At 25.7% G+C, this 17,153-nt stretch overlaps 2 protein-coding genes across 2 annotated transcripts; both read right to left on the bottom strand.

The window, feature by feature from the left end:
- Window positions 1–1,203: 1,203 nt before the first annotated feature.
- Phum_PHUM276120 (uncharacterized protein) lies at window positions 1,204–2,357 on the bottom strand (the record flags this gene model as incomplete). The annotated part of the gene is made up of 2 exons (XM_002426743.1): window positions 1,204–1,290; window positions 1,473–2,357. The coding sequence occupies 2 exons, from the start codon at window positions 2,355–2,357 to the stop codon at window positions 1,204–1,206; spliced, it is 972 nt and encodes a 323-aa protein (XP_002426788.1).
- Window positions 2,358–12,810: 10,453 nt separating this feature from the next.
- Phum_PHUM276110 (uncharacterized protein) lies at window positions 12,811–14,006 on the bottom strand (the record flags this gene model as incomplete). The annotated part of the gene is made up of 2 exons (XM_002426742.1): window positions 12,811–13,319; window positions 13,817–14,006. The coding sequence occupies 2 exons, from the start codon at window positions 14,004–14,006 to the stop codon at window positions 12,811–12,813; spliced, it is 699 nt and encodes a 232-aa protein (XP_002426787.1).
- Between the last annotated feature and the right edge of the window lie 3,147 nt (window positions 14,007–17,153).

Here is a 17,153-nt window from a genome sequence, read left to right as displayed (position 1 = left end):
AATAATAATAATAATAATAATTTTAATAATAATAATAATAATAATGGAAAGAATGAATGAAATATGTATGAATTTTTTTTTTTGTTGAAATTGTCAAAGAGTTTTGTTATATGAATGCGAAAAATGAAAATAGACAAAGGAGAGAATAGGAATATATATATATATCTGTCGGATGTCTGGAAGAGATATCGTAACAGTAAGTGGCACGCCATATTTTTAATTGATATTAAAATAACAATATTTATATTATAATGATAATAATGAAAGGGAAATGAAAGAAAATGAACGAAAACGTTTTTGTATTTTTTTTTTTATTTTTGGGTAAAAAAAAAATTTCGAATTCGATTTTAGTACTATTGTTTCTCTCTCTCTCTCTCTCTCACTCTCTCTGTCTCTCTCTATAATATTATCGATATCCATAAATTTTGTATACCTTTGTATTTTTAGAATAGTGACGTCAGAAAACCTGAAGTCAAAAAAAAAAAAAATTAGACGACGTTATATACACATAAATATATATATTTTTTTTCACATTTAAATTTTTTACGAAAAAAAATATTTGATATAAACGTTTCGTTTATTTATTTTATGACACGCGATGAAATAAAAAAAAAAAAAATTGAAACAATAGCAGAAGACAAAAAAAAAAATATGTCGAACTCAATGTCAGGTTTGATGATTTATAATTTTTTTAACAGTTAAAATTTATCGTCCGTCTCGTGCAGAAAGTTAAAAAAATTAAAACGTAAAAAATTTATATATTTTCTATCTCTTTTTCTTTTTAATATTTTTATTCCCTCCCTTTCTCTCTCTCTCTTTCTCTTTCTGTCTCTCTCTCACTCTTTTTCTCTTTTTGTCATTTAATTGGTTAAATATTGCGACGAAATGTATTAAAAAAAAAAAAAAAAGAATTAAAAATGGCATGGAAATCATCACGCAAAAGAAAATTATTTTAAATGATTAATATTAATAATGATAATAATAATAATAATAATAATAATAATAATAATAATAATAATAATAATAATAATATGATATTAAAAAAGAAAAACTGTTTTTATTTATTTATTTATTTTAATGACGTAACATTTACACGTTAGAAAAAGCAGACGACGACGACGACGACGTATGAAAAATACATAAATTAAAAAAGATTTAATAATTTTTACGTTATGTTTATCTTATGACGTTCAACGGTCACAATTAATTTAAATTGAATTTTTTCACTGGATTCGTTTTTAACGGTTTTTTCATCATCGCCATTTCCGTTATCGATTTCCAACGAGATTTCTTTCCATTCGCGATTTTTCGATAGTTCGATGATGCCGTTGAAAAAACCCGCGAAAATATCATTTCGATTTGGTTTATTCGAAATTAAAATTTTTTTAACGTCTTCAATTAATTTTTTAATAATAATGTCCTCCTCCTTCTCCTCCTCTTCCTCTTCCTCCCTCTCCTCCGAATCGGAAGACATTTTGAAAATTTTTCTCTTGTTTTCTCCCATATTCGACATTGTCAGAATAATGTTTGTTGTTTCCTTCGGATTCGCGAAACCCTTTTGCGGAACTTTGAAAATCTCCTTTTCGAAATGATCCTTTTTTGTGGTATTCGTCGTGGTGTCGTCCGCTGTTTTCATGACTCGTTTTTTTATAATCTTTACCGTCGGATTCGTGTGTTTCGTGTTTGTTACCCATTTTCGAGTGATGTCCTCCGTCGTTTGTTTCGTCGAAAAAAACATGATCTTTTTTAAATTCTTCTTTGTGGTAAACGTTGTGAAATCCGGTTGTTTTATATCCTTTTTTATGATTTTTTTTCATAGTAAATTTTTCACCTTCTTCTCCATTTTTCTCTTCTTTCACTCCGTGGTACTTTCCATCTTGTATAAAATGTTTTGTATCGCTTATACTATCTTCCTTATCGTACGATTCTATTTCTTTGCCGTGTTTTTTTTCCTGTACTTCTTTGTTATAGTCTTCATAATGTTTGTAACCATTTTCATCGTTTACTCCGCCATAGACAACGTCTCCGTTTCGATATCCATACCCTTCATTCCCATAGAAACCACTTTCACCTCTTTCATCTTGAGCGTAATAAGCCGGATGTAAAAGAGACTCGAAACCTCGATTTACAAACTGTGCAAAATCATTGGGTTGAACATAATATGTTTCATCCAGTTTTACCATCGTTCCAGGACCGTATCCATCGCTGGTATATACGTATCCCGTTGCGGATCCTTTCAAATCCGATTTTGATGCGTGTTCAACGTACATTTTTTTTTCACCGTTTGGTCCAGTCACAATCATTCTCTTTGATGATTCTGCCGATAGAGATAAACACGAACAACACGTTGCGGTCATGAAACCGGTGAATAAAATCAGCTTTAGCATTTTTTTTTTTTTTTATTTGTTATCGATAACACACGAACCGTTTTCTCTCTCGAAATGATGTCGTTTATACCGATTAATCGATTCCAGATAAAGTTTTTATATGAACGACGTCTTACTTAAGCAAAACTTCAAAACAAAGTGGGTGGGGGGATTTATAACCGAAGGACAAAACAATTTCCTCATGATAAAAAAGAAATGGTTGAAATCAAACAAGAAAAAAAAAACCAAAGGTTAGTAAATTGACGAATAATTAGGAAATAAGATGCGGTTTCAAATTTTCATAATTCGGTCGCCATTTTTTTTTTTTTTGTTATAGCGCTATATTTACGTGACGTCGTGACTGACATCGATATATCGAAAAATAGTTTTTAAAAAAAATATCGAACGATCGAAAAGAAAAACAATTTAAATTAATTTTCTTGGGAAAAGATTTAAATTTTCTTTTCTTTTTTCATCCTTTCCCCTTTTCCTCCCTCTCCCTCTCTCTCCCTTCCTTCCTCCCTCTTAAAAATTCTTATTTTATACATATTAACGCACTTATTAAAGAAGATTACGTAAAAAATTTTATATTTATATATATATTATATAGAAAAATAATTAATTTTAATAAGTTAATTATAATTACACGAATATTTTTAATAATAATAATAATAATAATAATAATAAAACTCAAAATAAATTATTTTTGAAAAAAAACAAAATGGGGGATTAAGATTTCAATCTATTTTTTTTACGTTAAATTGAATTTTTTATTTAATATATATATATATATATATATATATATATATATATATATATATATATATATATAAATTTTTAAATAAATAAAAACAGTAAGAAAAGTATCGTCTTATCGTCTTCTGCTTCTTGTTTTTTTAAAATTTTCTAATATTATCGAATGCGAAACGTAAAATTTATTTTATTAATATATATATATATATATATATATATATTTAACAATCGGAGCGAAATTTATTTTAAAATAAAAATGGCGGCGTTTTTTTTTTTTTAATATTCGTTTCATTGGAAATGCAATTATCCGAAAAAAAAAAATTTTTTTTTTTATTTATTTATTTTCGGACGATTTGATATTTAAAAAAAAAAAAATTTTTTCTTTTCTGGAATGGAATGCGAATGAAAAAAAGTTTTTTTTTTTTTTAAATATATATATGATAATAATAATAATAATAATGATAATAAAAATCAACGGTCGTGCGGTGGTGTGGATGCAACGAACTAAACGGCATAAACGGCATCGATTAATATGGATGCCTACAGGAATTAAAAAAGGAATTAAAATGATTCTTGTTCTTTTGCGCGCGAATTACAACACCTCCTAATCCTGGTTACTCCACTGATTTTTCCAAAGTTGAGTCCTGGGAAAAAAGGGACTCGGGAAATGTGCGATTTGATTTAGCATAAATGATATTCAGGCATTTATTCTTTCCTTAGGAATCAGGGGTGGAGAGAAAAGTTTTGGAAAAATTCCGACAAACACACACAAAAAAAAAAAAGATCATAATAATAATAATAATAAAATTATAAAGGGGGGGGGGGGAAAAATCAGGTACGAGTATATAAATTAAAAGGTAAAAAGGTAAAAACCCTAATTTTTTATTAATATTCTGTTTGTACAATTAAAGAGACTTTCCACGTGTGTGTAACGAAACAAAAATTTTCACAGAAAACCCTCAACGCATTTTCCAGCGTATCTTTTTTTACAAGAAAAGGGAAAAATGGCGGGAATTTTCTTTCAATTTTTCAAAATTCGTCGAAAGGAAATTTTTTGTTTTATTTATTTTTTAAAAAGGGGTTGTTTTACATTTCTTACTATACGCAAAATTCTTTATAAATTAATTATAATTTTTTTTTTAATTAAAAAATAAGGTGACCGATTTTTAGTTGACCTCTGACCTCTGGGGTTTGTGAAAACATAAAATAATAATAATAATAATTTGTAGTTTTGGGAGAAAAAGAAAAAAACTTGTATGCAATATGTCGTTTCGAGTAAATTTTCTTTTTTTTTTTATTAGATCGCGAATAGTGAATCCGCGTAAAAAATGTAAAGAAAACTTTAAAAAAGAGGGGGAGGAAGGGAGGGAGAAAGGAAGGAAGGAAGGGATTGGGTGGATACGATGAAAACTTATATTAACATCCGGTACCATTCACCGTATAAAAAATAATAATAATAATAATAATAAAAAGATTTGTTTCGTGAAAATTTTTGACATTTAATTCGCAAAACGTAGGAGAAAGAGTGAGAGGGAGAGAGAGAGAAAGAGAAAAATGTTTTGAAATAATTTTTTTGTATGTAAATTAGATTTTTTAAAATTTATCACCACTTTTGCCAACTTTTGAATTTTCAAAAACAAAAAAAAACCAAAAAAGAAAAATTTGAATTTTGAAAATGGACGACGACGAACTTTTCTATTTTTTTTTTTTTATTAATATTAAAAAAAAAAAAATTTTAATAATCGAATGTCGTCTAGTGACACGTCTTCTAATCAGATTAAATTTAATTCTTTTGACACCGATGCAAAAAAAAAACAAAAAAAAAAAAAAATTTTTTTTTTTTCTTTTGAATATTTTTTTTTTTTTAGTTTTTTTAATTAAAAAGTTGGCCAATGTCGTGTCTGCGTAACTCGTTTTGAGGTTTTTTAATTTCCCTTTCTCTTGGGTTGTTGTTGTTGTTGTTAATCTTTGCTTTCACAATATTTTCCCTGCAGTAAACAAAATTTGACTTTTTTTTTCTTCTTCTCTCCCCTCTTCCCACCTTCCTCCCCTCCATCCACCCTCACCACTCGGTCCTCGAACCTTTTTTTACATTCGTTACCAACCTAACTTTTATTTCCCATTAATTATTTTTTTTTATTTATATACAAAATAATTCGTAAACACACACTTTCTGATACGCGCGTCATCATTTAATTTGACCTTTTGACCTTTTATAAAAATTATAAAAATTTTCTTTTCTTTTCTTTTTTTTTCTTCGTTGTTGTCATTCAACAACGTACGCAATGAAAAAAAAAAAAAAATTTTTTTTTTTTTTTTAATTTTGTACATTAATACTCGGGAAAAAGAGGAAAAAAAAAGAAAAGGAGGAAAAGAAGGAAAATTAATTTGAAAAAAAAAAAAAAAAAAAAAAACTTTTTTTGACAATTACAAAAAAAAATTTTCCAACAGCATTTTAATCTTCGCATTTATATATATATATATATATATATATATATATATATATATATATATTATTATTATTATTATTATTTTGTCGAATTTCGAGTTCGTAATGTAAAAATTGAATGTTTTTTTTTTTATAAAAAATGATTTTATGCGTTCTTCCCCGTGTGTATACACGTTTTAATATCGAATAGAATATCACTTTAAAATGCAAATGATTTGAACAACAAACAAAAAAACAAACAAACGAACAAACGGTCATTTGATTTTCTTTTCCTTTTTTTTTCAAATGGTTTATGATTAAGTAAGTATCCCATGGTGAGAATCTAATGGCCATTTTATAATAAAATGGTCAATTTTTTTTCTCTTCTTTGAAAATCTCGCATTTCATTTTATTTTTTTTGTTGAATTTAAATAAGAGTTTTACGAAACGATATATATATATATTCCTACAGTCGTTACCGTTTAACCCCTTTCACATTATTATTATTATTATTATTATTTTCTTTTTTTTTTACGTGTCCCCAAACGCAAACCCTATAAAATATTTTTTAAGTGTATACATTTTCGTTAAAATCAAATTCAAGAATTTTAAAAGATGTGATAGAAACACTCGAAGAGGGCGACGAAGGGGGAGGAAGAGGAGAAGGGGAACGGGGAAAGTTTGCGAGGGTTACAAAGGGTCATTAGTCAGTTTTTTTTTTTTTTTTGATTTTATGGCTTTTTTTTTCTTTTTTTTTTGTTTTACTTTTATGTCTTTTTTTCTTTTTTTTTTTTTTTTTAATAGCTGTCGACAGGTTCATTGTTTTTTCACGACCGTAAACCTTAATATCAGGAAGGAAACAAAAGAGGGGGGAGGAAGAGGGTGGGGAAAAAAAGAGATTTCATTTGCATTTTTATTCATAGTGAAAACGCTAACGATCAAGGGGTTGAAAAGAAAAAAAAACAAAAAAAAGAATAGGGGATGAAATGAATTCCATTTATTTTTAAGATTTTTTTTTCCTCTCTCTCCCTCTTTCTCTGTCTCTCTCTCTTGGTTTTTCACTCTTGCGCGATTTTTTTTTTTTTAACTCTACAAAAACTTTATATATCGTTATTTATATATAAATTACCTCGGTGATTAATTACGTAACGAATGATATAATAATAATACTAATAATACTAATAAAATGTTTTTTTTATTTCTAAGATGACACAATCCACCGATTAATTATTATTTTATTATTATTATTTTAAATAATGCGATAAAAAAATTACTTATAAATTTATGTATTAGGTAATAAATAAAATTTTATTAATTACGTAATTAATATATTTAAAATAAATAAAATTTAAATTACATTATTAACACTTAAATAAGACTCATTAAAATTCCTTTAAGATGTGACCAATCAAATATTAATATAAAATATAACAGGGTTGCCAACCTTTTTTTTTTTTGTTAACGTTTTCGTAAACGTCGTTGAATTATTGTCGTGTCAATCAATAATTCGAAACCTTTTTTTTTTTTTTTTTTAAATAAATATTTGATATTAATTGATTTAGAAAAAAAAGCAAAAATGGCGTCATGTGACGTCATGTGATGTTCGTTAACATCAATAAAAAAACAAAAAATTTTTTTTTTCGTTTTTTTTAAATAATTAAAAAAGTTTTTGAAAAAAAAACGAAAGAGTTTTTATGAGATTAATTTAATAATAATAATAATGATGATGATGATAAAAAAAAAATGGCGAACGGGGGGAGAGGAGGGGGAAAAGACCAAACTAAAACCTGATGAAAATATAATGATGAAGTGTCAAAAACAATATTCGAAAATTTTAGGAAAGAAAAAAAAAAGGCCTTTTTTCCACCATGTTCCTTTTATTCCTTTTTTTTCAATTTTACATTAATTTTCATCTACCGACCAAAGTTTTCTTATTATTTTCATAAATCCAAATAGATTTTCATAAATTTTATATATATATTTTCTTTCCGGGCACATCATCCGATGAGGGACGGTTATCAAAATGGCGGATATTCAGTAATATAACATATACATATATATAAAATCCCTTTTTGTAAAGAATGTTTTAAAAAGGTCAAACGTCTTTTCTTACCAATAATTCATTGTGTCAACTTAATGTATATATTTATTATTATTATTATTATTACAAGGGTCGGTAGGGTTTTTACCTTTAAAATTATTATAAATAATTTTATATAATAAAATATATAAGGTTATTATCATCTGTGATAAAAAAAAATTCTTATCGAAATATTTACGTAAGATAAATAAATATATTGAATTAATTAAAAGAAAATAATAATAATAATTATTATTATTAGAAGCAGAAGATAATATATTGACAATTTTAAAATGATTTTATTCGTACAGGAAAATAAAAAAAAAATTTGTTCGGAATATATAATAATCAAAACCTTTAACTACAGCAATAAAAATTCAACCAGGTGTGGATTATATATACCTTTTGATCCAATCATCCCTTTTGAATCCTTTCCCCCTCTCGCTCTCTCCCTCTCTGTCGTAACGCCCCCGCTACACATCCCGGTTCCCGCCTTTAACATTTCTTCGGCATCCTTTTTTTTTTTTTTTTCATTCCGAACATCATTTCAATTTGCAATTCGAAAAATGAATTCCAGGTTGAATCAATACCGAAAATGTTTTTCTTCCTTTCTTCCTTCCTTTCTTCCTTTTCTTCTCTTTTTTTTTTATGGAAATTAAAATAGTTTGTCGGGAATTTTCTTTTTTTTCGTTTTTCTTTAACTTCTTTACGTTGATTTAATTTATTATTATTATTATTATTAATGTTATAAAAGTTATTAATTTAATTGTAACCTTTTCCTATAACCTTTCTAATGATTTTTTTTACATTATTTTAAAAAGTTATTAAAATAAATTTTTTTTTTTTTCCGAATTGTCATCATCGTCATCATCATCATCATTATTATTATTATTAGTATTATTATTATTATTATTATTATTATTATTATTATTACGTCGTTTAATATTAGAGGGTTTCATTTCAAAACATCTCATGTGCAAAACATTTGAATTCGTTTTCGTTAATTTATCCAAAATGACAGAATCGAATCGTATCGGTTTTAATCCAGAAGGAAGTAGAAGAAGGAGTAAAAATGATAATGAAAGAGGGAAGTAAAAAAAAACGACACGTGGGGGGAAGAACGGGGGCCGGGGAGAAGAGGGCAGAGAAGCGAAAAAGAGAAAAATAGTACATTTTAATTTTATGGTGGATTTTTTAAAATTTATTTTTAAATTCGAAAAAAAAGTTTCAAATTTTTTTTTTTTTTTTTTTTTTTTTTACGGAGATCACGTGAGCAGATGACGTCACTCATTCATCGATGACGACTGACGATTTTTCATAAACTTTGTTTAGAGCCAATGAAAAAGGAAAAACGAATCGTTGCAATTCTAAATAATTAAAAAAAATAAAAATAATTCCAGGTTTTCACACAAATCTGGAATTAAAAATTTTTTTTTTGATAATATTATGTCTTATATTATTATTATTATCATCGTGATAACGTCGTTCCAGTTTTTTTAGTTACATTTAAAATTATTAAACATGCACACACACACAAGCAGACAATATCATTTCATTCATTTGTCATTTCGAGTCTTTCTTGTTTTGTGACAAATTAACACTTTCATTTTATATGTAAACTCTTGTTTTAATATCGAATGTATAAATTTTCCAGCGAGAGAATCCTTGTTTGTTTTCTCCAGAATAAACAAACACGATGGAAAATTTTCACGGAACGGATTCATAATTTTAATTATAAATTTATTACACCGTTTTCAATTATTAATAATAACTCCTTCTTCTTTTTTTTTTTTTTTTAAAAATATGACAAACGAACATGAGAATATTAAACGATTTCAATTATTATTTACAAGAGCAGACGTTTTTTTTTAATATGCAACGTTGCCATTTTTATTTCAAATTAACTTATTTATTTTTTTAAAAAAAAAAAAAATTAATAAAAAAAAAAAGGGACGGAGAAAAAAAATTTATTTCCGACATCGACAAATCGGACAAAATACAAAAAAAAAAATTGATTATTATTATTATTTTTTTTTTTTCTTGCTTTAAACCAATCTAAATTCAATAATTCAAATACGATGGAAAAAAAAAAAGGAGAAGAAAAAAAATTTTTTTTTTTTTTATTGCTGACTGGAAAATTTTTTTAATTCCATCTTCAATATTTTTTTTTTTTGTTGTAAATTCGATAATTCCTCGAGGCTTTATTTTCTTTCGATATTTTATTCAATTATTATCATCATCATCGTTATTATTATTATTACTATTTTCATCATCACACACGACTTATCCAGCGGTCTACGATAGTATATATAAAATCCGTTCCAGTTTTTGTACACGTTTAAACTCGAAAGAGAAAAAAAAAATTAACGAATATTTTTCGCGGTGATTTCTTCTCTTCCCCTTCCCGCCCGTTGGACGAGAATATTATAATTATTAATATAAATCATTCGTGTAATTATTATTATTATATTAAAAAAAAATTTTTATTAAAACATTATGTATTATTAATATTATTATTAATTCTCGGAAACTGATACCATTTAATTTTTTCTTTTTTATAAAATTAATAATTAAATTTGTTTAGACAGGTATTTTCTCGTTTGTTTTTATTATTAAAAAAAAAAAATGAAAGGAAAAAAAGGAAAGAAAAGGAAAAAAAGAAGAAAAGGAGGAAGGAAAAAAAATTTAAAACAAACGATGTTGTTATTGTAATTTATTAAAATCCGCTTTGTAAAAGTTTATTTAATAAACAACGATGTAAATGATTTACTAGAGTTAATTAGACTTTTCGATGAGAAAAACTTTTTAATAAATCTTAATTTTTTCGAAATAATATAAATAAAAAAAACTTTTCCCTTCCTTCCACCCCCGCCTCCACTTTCCCCTCTCACCTCTCACCCCTCACCTATCCCTCTCTTTCTCTCTCACGCCCTTCTTCCGCCACGTTTTTTTTTTTTTTTTCTTGTATCCCTTATACTCTTTCGATTTCTCTCTCTTACTCCTTCCTTTCCACCCCCACCTCTCTTCCTTCCTCCCTCTCTCTCTCACTCGCTTCAAAACCCACTCTTTACAACGATTTTTTTTTTTTTTTTACGTATTAAAAATAGCAGACGAAAAAAAAAAAAAAAAAGAAAATCAAAATCGTTTTCGGCGAGATTTTAAACCGATTTTTTTTTTTTTTATATTAAATTCGCTACTCTCTAATCGTTTATTATTATTATTATTATTATTATTATTATTATTATTATTATTATTATTATTATTATTGAAAACAACATAAGGTTTTCGACGTCCTATTTTTTTTTTTTACCTGATATATTACATAAAAATATATGAGTTTTCCTTCTAAAAAAATTTTTTTTTTTTTTTGATTCGAATTAAAAAAATTAAAAAAAAAAATTTCGAATTTCGTACTATTTACGGTCCTGTTTCGGCCAATTAATTATCCGGTGTTATTTTTTTTTACAAAAAAAAGGTAATTATTTATCTCGAACGAAAGATTTTTCGTTTTTGGTTTTTTTTTCTTTTTATTTTTAAAGATTTTTTTTTTTGAGAAAATAGTCTTCGCCATTAGGAAAGTAATAAATTTTCAATCCATTAAACTGGCATCACTAAATTATCAGTGACAGGTCTGAAACCTTTATGTATGAACAAAAGGCGGGGAATGAGGGGGGGAGGGAAAGGAAAGATGAAATGAGAGAGAGAAAGAGAGACGTATCGTGGTGGTGGTGATGGTAGAAGAAGAAAAAAAACGATTAAAAGAACATTCAGCCGTAAAAAAAAAAAAAAACAATGGCTGTGGAAAACCACTTTACCATGTCAAATCCTGCCAAAAACATCGACCCTTTTTTTTTTTATAAATAGAAAATTATGTCGGTCATTTTTTTTTCCACGCAGAAAACCAAAAAAAATTTTTTTTTTCTACTACGTATTTTATTTATTTCAATACAAAAAAAAAATTTATTAAATATATTATTGTCATTATCATTTATTAAATTTAATTACGAAAGGAATAACGAAATTAAAACCCGCAAAAAAAAAAAAACGATTCGAATGGTTTTTTTTTTTTTTTTTTTTCTAAAACAAGTTTTATGTGGCCGAAGCAAATAAATTATTACCCGTTAAATTTTAAATTATTACAGCAGAAGAAATAATTTAAAAAAAAAAAAACCGCGAAAACCGCTTAAAATAAATTCAAAACAACGGTTTAACAATTAAAAAAAAAATAATAATAAATCTTATTATAATATCGATGGATTTCGTCCATCGAATGTTACAAAGGAAATGTTATGACGTCATATTTTTTAAAATCACGTTGATGTCCAATATATGTAAAAAAAAAAAAAATTTAAAGGTTGATTTTAATATCGACTTTTGAATGAAATTTTTTTTTTATAACGAATCGAATATGTATATATGAGTATGAGAATAATAATAATAATAATAGTTATCCGAACGTCGTCGTAACTCCTTTTTTTCCTTTTTTTTCTCGAAATTTGTTTATTTTTGACCGAAAACTCTTGAAAAAGGTTTTATTTATCATTGTTAAAATGATTTTCTAGTTTTCTCTTAAATTATTTCCTTTTATTTTCTATATATATATATATATATATATATATATATATATATATATATACATAAACTTTTTTTTACGTGACTTTAATGGAATAAAATAAAATAAAAAGGAAAAAAAGAAAAGTTAGGGAAAAAATTTTTTGTTTATTTTTTAAGCTCCGCCCCCTCTTTCTCTTCCTCCATTTCCCTCCTTCCCTTTCCCGCCTCCCACTCTCTTCTCCACGTGATTATTATTAAATTTTTTATTTATTTTAATTTTCAATGAGTGATTGTAGTTGTAGCCGTTGTTTTAGTTGTCGTAATCAAATACTAACCGTCGAACATTCAAAACAACGTGGAAATGAGTAATAATAATAGTAATAATAATAGTAGTAATGTAGAAAAGTAACATTTTATAGTCTATAAGTTAAACATAAAGAAAATTTAAAGTAAATGTTAGTTTTTTTTTTTAGCTTTAGTTGGTTCAAATAGAGTAAAAGAAACAAAACGATAAATAATTTGATTAAATATATATTAAAAATTAATAACAATGATAATAATGATGATGATGATGATGATGATGATGATGATGATGATAATGATGATAATAAAAAAAGGAAATTTTTTTTTTACGAACTAAAAAAACTAAAAACGGGTTGGAAAATTTTATAAAATTCACCACCGTTATTATTATTTTTATAATTTTCGCGGTTAAATTGATGACGTAATAATTTTTCATCGTTTTCATTTTTTTTTCCATTGATTTCCTTTTGTTGTTTATCAAATCGTCGTTGAATTTCATAAAATTGAGAGCCATCGTTTTTCCTCGCGTTAACAAGGCTCCCTCCATGTTTTTCATAATTGTTTTCAATGAAATCCTCATCGAAAAAATCAATTTTTTTTTTATATTCGTTTATTTTGTGTACGGTATGTACTCCTTTCGTTTTCTGAACTTTTCTAAATTCTCCACCATCTTCATATTCGTAACCTTTTTCACCCTTTTCCGAATGGTGTCCTTCACGACTCCGTTCATCTTTCACGCTATACGTTTTCTTATTACCACCATCTTGTCTTCTATCATCTTCTTTATGATTTTTAACAAAATGTCCTCTTTCACCTTTTTCATAATCTTCATAATCTTTATATCTTTTCGTGAATGAAACGAAAAAAGAAAAAAACGAAAAGAAAAAAAATTAAATATAATATTTTATTAATAATATAAAAGTTTTTAATTACGTAATCATCGTTTTTATGATAATTAATAAATTTTATTTAATATAATTAATAAGGTCGTTAAAACTTAATGACTATAATAGCATCCATTAAAACTCTCCCTTTTCCCCTCCCCCTTCCCCTTCCTTCCTTCTTTTAATAATAATAATGATAATAATTTTCTTTTCATCCTTTTTTTTTCTTCTTATGTATAAAAAATTAATAAGAAAATTTTTTTTTTTTTTTTAAATAAAAAAAGTTTAAAAAAAAAAAGCTTATTAAACTTAAAATACATAAATTATTTATTTATTTATGCGTGTGCGTCGTTTTTTTTATTAATTAATTAATCATAAGGATATTTAAATAAAATATTTAAAAACTCACCCGTTTGAATTTTTTCCACCATTTTGTAAAAATTTCGACGAATTTTCTTCAATCCTTTTTTATCATTAACGAAACGTTTGGAATTTTCCGTTTGTAAATCGTGAAAAGGTTGATGAATTTTTTCATTTGTTAATTTTTCATATTCGATCACGTGTTTTCCCGATATCAAATAACCAAATGATAATAATAATAATAATATTATAAGTTGTGATAAATTTACAAATGACATTTTCGTATGGAATTTTCTTTTTGTATCTTGTGTTTGTGCCACGTTTTGAGTTTTTATATCTCCTTAGTAACCACCCAACGTATTTGTCAATTTTAGTTTTGTAATTTTCTTTTTTTACGTTATCATTATCATTATCATTATCATTATCATTATCATTATCATTATCATTTCTTATTTTTTTTTTTTTTAAATATGGAGTCACTGTCGAAATAAAATTTACCGCGCGTAATGAAAAAAACCAAAAAATTTTGCAAAATACTTTTTTCTTTTTTTTTTGTTATTGGCGCAATAATAATATATTCGATATTGATGACGTCATTAGTTTTATTATTTCGTTTGTTTGTTTGTTCGTTTGTTTGTCTTTATAAAATTTATTATAAAAAAAGTTTTATTTTTTTTTTAAAGAAAGTTTAATCTATATTATTTTCTATGAATGTGTGTGTAAAAAAAAAAAGAATAAAGAAAAAAAAGTTTCCTTTGATCTCGTTCCTTTGATCGTTCATCTCTTTAACTTATTTTCCTTTGTGCATATATAAAAAAAAAAAAACGTAAATTGATAAAAAAAAAAAAATTGTTGATTTGACATGATTTTCATCTGCAATGCGTGCGTATAACCGTTAAAAATAAAAATAGAATAGAATAAATTTTATTCCTGCCAACAAAAAAAAAAAATCATTTTTATATTTTTATTTATTTACGTATTTACCTTTCCTCTTCAACTTCCTTTTTCTTCTTCTTCTTCCACCCCCCCTCTCCTCCCCCCATCACCGCCATCATCGTCATCACTTTTGTAGTTTAAATAAAAATAAAATGAAATGGAAAAAAAAAAGAAAAATAGTTTTTATTTTCTCTCTCTCTCTCTCTTTCCCTTTCTCTCTGTCCCTCTCTCTTTCATTCTGTTTAACTTATACGTGAAAACCAATATTAAAAAAAAAAAGAAGAAAAAGTCAAGAAGAGTAGTAGAAAACTCTTTGGCGCGAAAAATTAAATTTTCAGACTTTAAAAAAAAAAAGTTGCTTTGTGTGCGTATTCTCCTTCTTGTTATTATTATTATTATTATTATTATTATTATTATTATTATTATTATTATTATTATTATTATCATCATTATTATATTTTTCGTAGTAAATTTTTTTTTGTGTGTGTGTGTATGCGAAAGTAATAATAAAAAGAGAAAAAATAAGAGAAATTTGAACACGTTTTTTATTTTTTTGTTAAGTTCAAAAGGGAAAAAAAAATTTCATGAAAAATAGAAAATTTTAGAAGAAAAATAAAAAAAAAATGAAGGAAGAAAGAAAGAAAATTTTTTAAAATACCTTAAAACGAATTATTAGTAAAAAAAAAAAAAAAGAAAAGAAAAAAGTGGAAGAAGAAGAAGAAGAAGAAAAATATATAAATTTTTTTTTTTTTTTTCTACTGACAGGAGTTCATCACCTTAATAATGCTTTAGGGTCGTCATCGTCGTCGTCGTCGTCGGTAAATTTTTTTTTTTTTTTTTGCACCGAATAAAATCAAATTTTTACTTTTAAAAAAAAAAGGAGGGGTGGGAGGGAGGTGGAGGTAGGAAGGGAGGGAGGAAGTGATTCGGCGTTAAAAATCAGAAACCGGAAAGATATTGCCCTTTGGATGAAATTCTAAATTTAATGATAAAAAGTGAGAGAGAGAGAAAAATTGTTGATTAGAAAAGTTTTTTTCCATCCACGTCGGATTAAAGAGTTCTCTTGAAAAAGTAAAGAGATAGAAAGAGAGAGAGAGAAAGAGAGAGAGAAAGAATGGATAAAAATTAAAAAACTCTATATTAGTTAAGTTATATGGTGAAGCACCATTAAACGACCGCAAAAACGGACCCGAATGAGGAAAAAAAAAAATTGTAATTTAACGTTAAAAATAAGTTTTAAGTATTGTTTATAGGAATGGTTATGACATTTTTTTATTTATTTATTTATTTTTTTTTTTTTTTTTATTAACTTTAATGAAAATATATTGAAAAAATTTTTTTATTAATTTATTTTTGACTTGGCAGTAGGAAAATATTTTCGAGCGTAATTTTTTTTTTTTTTAATAAAAGGTAAATAATAATGAACGAGTATCAGTTTTTTTTTTGCTCTTATCATCGTGGCGTAACGACTCATGAGTTCACACGCTTTCTTTTTTCTTCTTCTGCCACTGTTTAATTATTTTGCCGAATACTTTAATAAAAAAAAAGGTCGAACCCTTTTTTTTTCTTTGTGTCGGAATCCTTTTCATTCACGCATCCTTCGTTTTCACATTTAGCAAAAAAAAAAAGGATTTCGAATGACTTTTTTTTTTTTAAAAAATTTATTTGCTTGCATTCAATTCACGACGACGACGACGACGACGTCAAAGATGGCGACGACGACGACAACAACAAAAAACGAAGATTTTTTTTTTTTCAATTTTAACATTTATTTCCACCAAAGTATATATAGATTTTGTCTTAAAATTTAAATTTTTTTTTAACTTTTCTTCTTCTTCTTCCGAATTTTTTTTTTTTTTCCGTTTTGCTTTCTTTTTTTTTGTATTTTTTTTTTGGAGGCGTTCGAATGAGAGAGAAAGACAGATAGAGAAAACAAACGTCATCAATTTTAACTTTCTATCTTTCATCATTTTAATCGTAATCAAAAATCTCATTTTGAAAATTGACAGAATGAAATCAAGCAAAATTTTAGATTAAAAAAAAAAAAGGTTTTTTTTTTCGTTATTTTTCCAACGGAAAATTTTTAAAAAAAAAAAAAAGGAAAAATTAAAAACTTTTACTCTAAACAAATTTTATCAAATGAAAAAATTTTTTTTATCATTATTATATATAACGGGAAAAAAAATTATAGAAAAAAAGAATAGAAAAATTTAAATTTCTCACCGTTTACCTTTCACACGTCGCGAATAAATTAATCAACGACATAATTTAACATAATTAATTAATTTTTTTTAGTTTTTTTCAACATGTCGGATTTTAAATTGACCCCCTCCCCAAAAAAAAACAAAATTCAATCAGAATTTTATACAATTGTCAAAAACTTTTTTGAGTTAAAAAATATAATTCAAAAATCTTTTACTTAATTAGACTTTAGGGCAAAATATGAAAGTGACGGCCGTGAAGTTAAATAAAACACAAAGTAAAGCAAA

This window comes from Pediculus humanus, genomic scaffold (genome assembly GCF_000006295.1).
Source record: "Pediculus humanus corporis 1103172107650 genomic scaffold, whole genome shotgun sequence".
In the NCBI taxonomy this organism is placed as follows: domain Eukaryota; kingdom Metazoa; phylum Arthropoda; class Insecta; order Psocodea; family Pediculidae; genus Pediculus; species Pediculus humanus.
This window is presented reverse-complemented; position numbering and strand designations above follow the sequence as displayed.